Source organism: Rhinopithecus bieti, unplaced genomic scaffold (genome assembly GCF_001698545.2).
Source record: "Rhinopithecus bieti isolate Rb0 unplaced genomic scaffold, ASM169854v2 scaffold_4666, whole genome shotgun sequence".
NCBI classification, from domain to species: Eukaryota; Metazoa; Chordata; class Mammalia; order Primates; family Cercopithecidae; genus Rhinopithecus; species Rhinopithecus bieti.
The window spans coordinates 689,768-698,709 of NW_016804530.1; the positions used below are offsets into that span (position 1 = coordinate 689,768).

At 45.4% G+C, this 8,942-nt stretch overlaps 1 protein-coding gene across 1 annotated transcript in view; it reads left to right on the forward strand.

Annotated features, from left to right (window-relative positions):
• Nucleotides 1-8,942, forward strand: part of EIF4ENIF1 (eukaryotic translation initiation factor 4E nuclear import factor 1) — a 58,758-nt gene that overhangs the window by 24,808 nt on the left and 25,008 nt on the right. Inside the window, 3 exon segments of the mRNA XM_017868973.1 lie at nucleotides 2,072-2,358; nucleotides 3,531-3,732; nucleotides 8,269-8,444. Of these exon segments, the coding sequence (XP_017724462.1) occupies nucleotides 2,072-2,358; nucleotides 3,531-3,732; nucleotides 8,269-8,444 (665 nt within the window).

Sequence of the window (8,942 nt, forward strand, 5' to 3'; positions counted from 1 at the left end):
AGGTGATCCACTTGTCTTGACCTCCCAAAGTGTTGGGATTATAGACGTGAGCCATAGTGCCCAGCCTGATCTGCTTTCTATGTCTGCTTTGTTCCTGTAGATTAGTTTACATTTCCTAGAATTTTATATAAATGTAGTTACTATAGTACGTACTCCTTGTGTAGCTTTTTTCACTAAGAATAATTAAGATTCATCCATGTTGTTGAGTGTCTAGTTTATTTTCATTGCTTAATAGTATTCCATTGTATGGATTTAGCAGTTGGTCTGTTTATCTGTTGATGTACATTTGGGTTGTTTCCAGTTTTTGACTGTTATAACCAAAGCTGCTATGAACATTCACGTACGAGACTCTGGACATATGCTTTCTTTTCTCTTGGGTAAAAAACTAGGATTAAAATGGTTGGGTTGTGTAGTAGGTGTATGTTTAACCTTCTGGGAAACTGCCAAACTTTTCCAAAGTAGTGGTACCACTTGACGTTTCCACCAGTGGTGTATGAGAGTTCCACTTGCTCCACATCCTCGTCAGCACTTGGAATGGTCAGTCTTTTAAATTTTAGCCATTCTAATAGGCGTGTAGTGGTATCACATGGTTTAATTTGCATTTCCCTAATGACTAATTATGTTGAATATCTTTTCATATGCTTATTTGCCTTCCACATAACCTCTTTGGTGAAGGGTCTGTTCAAACCATTTGTCTGTTTTTTAATTGGGTTGGGGTTTTTTTTCTTTTTTTTGAGATGTAGTCTGGCTCTTGGTACCCAGGCTACAGTGCAGTGGTGCAATCTCGGCTCACTGCAACCTCCACCTCCCGGGTTTAAGTGATTCTCCTGCCTCAGCCTCCCAAGTAGCTGGGATTACAGGTGCCTGCCACCACGCCTGGCTAATTTTGTATTTTTAGGAGAGATGGGGTTTCACTATGTTGTTCAGGCTAGTCTCGAACTCCTAACCTCAGGTGATCCACCCACCTCAGCCTCCCAAAGTGCTAGGATTACAGGCATGAGCCACTGGGTTGTTTTTTTAATTAAGAGGTTTTATGTGTTCTGAATTTAAGTCCTTTATCAGAAAAATGCTTTGAAATATTTTGTCCCAGTCTGTGGCTTGTCTTTGCATTCTCTAAACAGTGTCTTTCAGAGAGTAGAAATTTTTAAATTTTGATCAAGCCCAGTTTATCGGTGTTTTTTAAATGGATCATGCTTTTGGTGTCATGCCTAAGGAAACTTTGCCTAACCCAGTGCCACAAGGATTTCCTCCTGTATTTTGTTCTAGGAATTTTTAGTTTTAGGTTTTACATTTAGATCTGTGATCCATTTTGAATTAGTTTTTGTATATATCTGGTACCAAATATAGATTTTTTTTTTTTTTTTTTGGGACAGAGTCTCACTCTGTCGCCCAGGCTAGAGTACAGCACGGTGACCTCTGCTCACTGTAACCTCTGCCTCTGGGTTCAAGCAATTCTCCTGCCTCAGCCTCCCAAGTAGCCAGGATTATAGGCACCTGCCACAATACCCAGCTAATTTTTGTAGTTTTAGTAGAGATGGGGTTGCACCATCTTGGCCAGGCTGGTCTTGAACTCCTGACCTCGTGATCCCTCTGCCTTGACCTCCCAAAGTGCTGGATTATAGGCATGAGCCACCATGCCCAGCCCCAAATATAGATTTAAGTTCATTTCTTTGTCTGTGAATATCTAACCATTCAACACTATTTTGCCGAAGGGACACTTTTTAAGCAGTTATTTTTTCAAATACTGACACCTACTGTAGTTTATTAGTTGATAAAACATTTGCTAATAATTCTTAGATAAGGATTTGGTCAAAATAAAGGCACTGCAGAGACTAATCATGGAAAATCATATATTGTGAAGTACTTCTATTGCTGCAAAGAGAAAGGCCAGTGTCTCAGCCTTATTTAAATACATAATGCACATGTTACCCTGAATCTGTTGATAGCCCAATTTTACTGGTGATGTCTTCCAACCATCCCTTTCCTCCCATTAGTTGTGGACATACTATCTAAAAAAGAAGAGAACACCCTTGTTGGTTTGTTTAACTTTCTCTTTCCCACATCCTTCCAGATCCACGAGAGCGTGTGAAAGAAGATGACTTAGATGTTGTTCTCAGCCCTCAGAGACGGAGCTTTGGAGGGGGCTGCCACGTGACAGCTGCTGTTAGCTCCCGGCGCTCAGGAAGTCCATTAGAGAAAGATAGTGATGGGCTTCGTCTGCTTGGTGGACGTAGGATTGGCAGTGGGAGGATAATCTCTGCCCGGACTTTTGAGAAGGATCACCGTCTTAGCGATAAGGACCTGCGAGACTTGAGAGACAGAGACCGAGAGAGGGACTTCAAGGACAAGCGTTTCAGGGTTTGTCTCTTCTTCTTTTTTTTTTTTTTTTTCCAATTGAGACAGAGTTTCGCTCTTGTTACCCAGGCTGGAGTGCAATGGTGTGATCTCGGCTCCCCGCTGTCTCAGCCCCCCGAGTAGCTGGGATTACTGGCATGCACCACCACACTCGGCTAATTTTTTTTTTTCTTTTTGAGACAGCGTCTCGCTCTGTCACCCGGGCTGGAGTGCAGTGGCCAGATCTCAGCTCACTGCAAGCTCCGCCTCCCGGGTTTACGCCATTCTCCTGCCTCAGCCTCCCCAGTAGCTGGGACTACAGGCGCCCGCCACCTCGCCCGGCTAGTGTTTTGTATTTTTTAGTAGAGACGGGGTTTCACCGTGTTAGCCAGGATGGTCTCGATCTGACCTCGTGATCCGACCGTCTCGGTCTCCCAAAGTGCTGGGATTACAGGCTTGAGCCACCGCGCCCGGCCTAATTTTTTATATTTTTAGTAGAGACGGAGTTTCTCCATATTGGTCAGGCTGGTCTCAAACTCCCAACCTTAGGTGATGTGCCTGCCTCGGCCTCCCAAAGTGCTGGGATTGTAGGTGTGAGCCACCACACCCCACCTGGGTTTGTCTTCTAGATTCTTCAGTAGTTCATGTGCTTGGGGACTTGGCATTCACTTCATTTATACCAGGTTACTTTGAGAACAGGCATGAACACAGCCTGCTCTTTTTTTTTTTTTTTTTTTTTTTGAGGCGGAGTCTCGCTCTGTCGCCCAGGCTGGAGTGCAGTGGCCGGATCTCAGCTCACTGCAAGCTCCGCCTCCCGGGTTCACGCCATTCTCCTGCCTCAGCCTCCCGAGTAGCTGGGACTACAGGCGCCCGCCACCTCGCCCGGCTAGTTTTTTGTATTTTTTAGTAGAGACGGGGTTTCACCATGTTAGCCAGGATGGTCTCGATCTCCTGACCTCGTGATCCGCCCGTCTCGGCCTCCCAAAGTGCTGGGATTACAGGCTTGAGCCACCGCGCCGGGCCACACAGCCTGCTCTTAAAGCAGTCAGGGAAGAAGGGCTGGGGATGGTGAAGGGCCTAAGGTATACAGCATCATATCTTCCTTTCACTATTGAACTTTACAATGAAGAACTTGACTCTTAAGTAGAAATGCCTTGACTAGAAATTTTTTAATCTTGCTTTATGTACTTTTCCAGAGAGAGTTTGGAGATAGTAAGCGTGTCTTTGGTGAGCGTAGAAGAAATGATTCTTATACAGAAGAAGAACCAGAGTGGTTCTCAGCTGGACCCACAAGTCAGTCTGAGACCATCGAACTGACTGGCTTCGATGATAAGATACTAGAAGAAGATCACAAAGGGAGAAAAAGAACAAGGCGACGGACAGCCTCTGTGAAGGAAGGTCAGTTCAAACTTTGGGAGGGAAGTTTGCTGTTTTAAAATGAGATGTAGGCCAGGCGTGGTGGCTCACACCTGTAATCCCGACACTTTGGGAGGCCGAGGCAGGCGGATCACCTGAGGTCAGGAGTTTGAGACCAGCCTGGCCAACATGGTGAAACCCCGTCTCCACTAAAAATACAAAAATTAGCGGGGTGTGGTTGCGGGCGCCTGTAGTCCAGCTACTCAGGAGATTGAGGCACAAGAATTGCTTGAAACTGGGAGGTGGAGGTTGCAGTGAGCTATCACACCACTGCACTCCAGCCTGGGTGACAGAGCAAGACTCTGTCTCAAAAATAAATAAAATAGAGATGTGATTATCACTGGCTAATTGTACACTTAGGAATGGGCACCAGATGTATAGGAAATGGCAAGTTTTTCATGATGCATCCTGATCTTGAAACTTTCTCCTTGATTCAAGCAATTCTCCCCTGCCTCAGCCTCCGGAGTAGCTGGGATTACAGGTGCCCGCCATGACGCCCCAGTAATTTTTTCAGTTTTTAGTAGACATGGAGTTTCACCGTGTTGGCCAGGCTGGTCTCGAACTCCTGACCTCAGGTGATCGACTCACCTCAGCATCCCAAAGTGCTGGGATTATAGGCGTGAGCCACCATGCCCGGCCCCTGAAACTGCTTCTAAAGTGAGAATTCACTAAGTGTAGATTGTACTATTTACCTAACTTGTTCTGCCTGCCACACTAAACAGAAAAGTCTCAAGTTATCCTGTAAGAGCACTGTGTACATGAAAGAGTTCCCCAGAAATAAGAAATGTGGTAGAAATAATGAGAGGTCTCATTTATTGGGCAATTAGGTCCTAAACACAGTGCTGAGTGTGTTTTGTCCATGTAATCCTTTGTCTCTTAATGACCTTGTGTAGTGTAGATACATTTTGTTGTTGTTGTTGTTTTGTTTGTTTGAGATGGAGTCTTGCTCTGTCCCCCAGGCTGGAGTGCAGTGGTGCCATCTCGGCTCACTGCAACCTCCGCCTCACGGGTTCACGCCATTCTCCTGCCTCAGCCTCCTGAGTAGCTGGGACTACAGGCGCCCGCCACCGCACCTGGCTAATTTTTTGTATTTTTAGTAGAGACGAGGTTTCACCAAGGTCTCGATCTCCTGACCTTGTGATCCGCCCGCCTCAGCCTCCCAAAGTGCTGGGATAACAGGCGTGAGCCACTGCGCCCGACCAGTGTAGGTACTTTTTTTTTTTTTTTTTTTGTAGGTACTTTTTTATGCCCATTTCATAGATGAGCAAATGGAGGCTCAGAGGGCTTAAGTAACTTAAAGACACCTAAGGTAGTCACCATGGAAATAAGTAGTGAAGTTAAGAGTAGAGCAAGATGCTTCGGGCCATCAGAACCTGCCTTCTTCATCATGGTATTAGGCCTTCTCAGGTCAGTTGTTTGTGATTTGCCTTCTCTCAAACTTAGTTTCAGGCCGAGCACGGTGGCTCATGCCTATAATCCCAGCACTTTGGGAGGCCAAGGCAGGTGGATCGTTTGAGGTCAGGAGTTTGAGACCAGTCTGGCCAACATGGTGAAACCCTGTCTCTACTGAAAATACAAAAACTAGCTGGGTGTGGTGGCGCCTGCCTGTACTCCCAGCTACTGGAGAGGCTGAGGCAGGAGAATTGCTTGAATCCAGGAGAGAGGTTGCAGCGAGATTGTGCCACTGCACTCCAGCCTGGGAGACAGAGTTGAGGCTGTCTCCAAAAAAAACAAAAACTTAGTTTCCTCAGCTGTAAGATGGGGTCAGATATCTCCCTTGGTAAATTGAAGGAGCCAGAGCTAATGTGTGTGAAGTATCTGCTGCAGAGTGGGAGCCCATTGTTCTGCAGACAGTCATTTTTTAGGGCAGTGACCTGGCTCTGAGGTGGCCAGTCCCAGACTGGTGGTCTTGGGAAGGAGGCAGCGAAGAGCCAGGTGGGGACTAACCTGGGTTAAAGTACTGGGGCTGCTGCTTAGTAAAGGGTAATTTTTGACAAAATTTTGACAGCTGGGCTTATTTCTTTGTAAAGCGAAGAACAATGCCTATCATAACTTAAGGGTTACTTTTAGCATTGAAGAACACATGTACCTATCAGAACTCGGCCTTCAAGAAGGCACTTAGTAAATTCTAGCTGCTTCAAGCTTTCAGGGTTAGTTGAAAGCCTTTTGGCAGATACTAGGCAACCAAAGGGGAAAGCTTTTTTTTTTTTTTTTGAGACTGAGTCTTGCTCTGTCGCCCAGGCTGGAGTGCAGTGGCGCGATGTCTGCTCACTGCAAGCTCCACCTCCCGGGTTCACACCATTCTCCTGCCTCAGCCTCCCAAGTAGCTGGGACTACAGGCGCCAGCCACCATGCCTGGCTTTTTTTGTATTTTTAGTAGAGATGGGGTTTCACCGTCTTAGCCAGGATGGTCTCGATCTCCTGACCTTGTGATCTGCCTACCTTGGCCTCCTAAAGTGCTAGGATTACAAGCATGAGCCACTGCGCCTGTCCTCTATTTTTTTTTTTTTTTTTTTTGAGATGGAGTCTCACTGTGTTGCCCAGGCTGGAGGGCAGTGGCCTGATCTCGATCTCTGCTCACTGCAACCTGCCGGCTCCTGGGTTCAAGTGATTCTCGCTGCATCCGAGCACTCCGGCTGAGTGGCTGGGGGCATAGCAGGTGTGCGCACACGCCCAGTAATTTTTGTTTTTTAGTAGAGATGGGGTTTCGACATGTGTTAGCCAGGATGGTCTTTGATCTCTGACCTCGATGATCCGCCTGCTCGAGCCTCCAGAGGCTGGATTACAGGCGGTGAAGCCACTGCCACCTGGCCTGGGAAGCTATTTTTAATAAATAAGGGAGAATCAATTCCACAAAATTTGATGCAAGGACAAATATAAGCAGAAATAAGCTGATGGCATTTATTTAGAAGGAGAAAGAAATGGAGAATCACAATACTCATCTTCTTTTATAGTCTTGAAAATGTAATGCATATTACCATTATTTTTGTGCTATCACACATTCTTCTCCCTGGATAATGTAAGAAATTGATAGTTAACTTGGAAGACTTTGCTATTAAATTGGCTTTGAGATATGTCTTTGTCTCATTCTTAATTAAAGCAGCACCCAATAAAGCACCTCTTTAACGATAAAGATCAGGCTTCTGGTGAGAAAAAATTGTTTTTCTTAAGTGAGGTGAAATCTGAATTTCAACCATTCTTGTATCAAGTGCAGGAGCCAGAAGGAATGAGACAGATTGGTAGTGGCACCTCCTTATTTTACAGATGCAGAGAGAGATTGAGACCCGGAGAGAAGGGATGGATTTCATGGCAGAGCCTGGAGTAGAATCCAGGGGTCTTCGTTCATCCCATTAGATAACTACAGAATGTCTCTAGGTTGCCCTTGCTATGTATTTAAAATAAATTAAAACAAATAAAAACATTAAAAACTAAGATGTCAGATGCCTTAAATGTTAGCATCTAGCAGTTTCACTTTATCTCCCCATCCTAAAATCAACTGAACATTATAGAGTATACTTGGCACTATAGAGTAAGACAAAGCTGGTTAGACCAGGTTACCTACCCTCAGAGAGTTTAGCCTCACAGAGAGTTACTGTTATACAGTGTGATAAGTACTCAGAGATGACACAAGGATTATAGAGAAGGTAGCAATTAATTTTACTGGGTAGGGCAAAAATGGATAGGCAGGGCAGGCTTCCCAGAGAAGGTCACATTTGAATTTCGCCTTGAAAGATGAGCTACAACAACCAACTGTAGGCAAGTGAAAATTACCCTTAGGCCAAGTTTCTCATAAATACTTTAGGTTGCTGAGCCCTGACTGAAAGTGGTGCTACAGGTGCATGGGCAAAAGCAGAGCTAAATTAATTTGGTTCCATTTTTAAGCAATAAGAGACTTGCAAAGACTATCCTTTAAAAAAAAAAATTATCACTAGAAAAAGAACTGGGTACGCTGCTGGACACGGTGGCTCACTACTATAATCCTAGCACTTTGGGAGGCCAAGGCAGGAGGATCACTTGAGGTCAGGAGTTCAAGTCCAGGCTGTGCAGTTTAGCGAGACTCAGTCTCTACAAAGAATTTAAAAATTAGCCAGACATGGTGGTGTGCACCTGTGGTCCCAGCTACTCTGGAGGCTAAGGCAGGAGGATCACCTGAGCCCAGGAGGTAGAGGCTACAGTGAGCTGTGATCGTGCCACTACTCTCCAGCTTGTGCAACAGAGCAAGACCCCATCTCAAAAAAAAAAAAAAAAAAACCCTCCACTATAGAAAATACGAAGTTCTGAGGAAGGGAACCATAATCCTCCCCCCATTCTATTGGTGGTCTGGCTTTATTAAGGCTTTTTTCCTCTTCTACCTCCCATAGAAGGGGGACTGTTTTATTCTTGCAACTACAGTACCTGCACAAGAAGTCTGCTTTTAAAGTCATCTGTGGCTCTTCTACATGTATATTGATGGCTGAAACCACAGAGCGACACTGGAGTTTACTTATCGGATGGTTTTTGTCCTGGTTTTGCTTTCAGGTATAGTAGAGTGCAATGGAGGAGTGGCCGAAGAGGATGAAGTGGAGGTCATCCTTGCACAGGAGCCTGCGGCTGATCAGGAAGTGCCAAGGGATGCCATCTTGCCTGAGCAGTCCCCAGGAGAATTTGACTTTAATGAGTTCTTTAACCTTGATAAGGTGCCATGCTTGGCTTCGGTGAGTGTAGCAGCACACTTAAAAATGTGTGGTTAAATTTGACCTGAGTATTTAAGATATCTTTTTGAAAGTGTTGTTTTGCTAGATGCTTTTGGGGTTTTGGCTTTTATTCTTACATATTTAAATTTTGTTGGCTTTGTTTTGAGAAGCTTAATGGATAATAAGAGATTTTTTTTTTTGAGACAGAGTCTCGCTCTGTCGCCCAGGCTGGAGTGCAGTGGTCGGATCTCAGCTCACTGCAAGCTCCGCCTCCCGGGTTTATGCCATTCTCCTGCCTCAGCCTCCTGAATAGCTGGGACTACAGGCGCCCGCCACCTCACCTGGCTAGTTTTTTGTATTTCTTAATTGAGACGGGGTTTCACCATGTTAGCCAGGATGGTCTCGATCTCCTGACCTCGTGATCCGCCCGTCTCGCCTCCCAAAGTGCTGGGATTACAGACTTGAGCCACCGCGCCCCGCCATAATGAGATTTTTGTGCCAGTTAACTCTTTTTTAAGC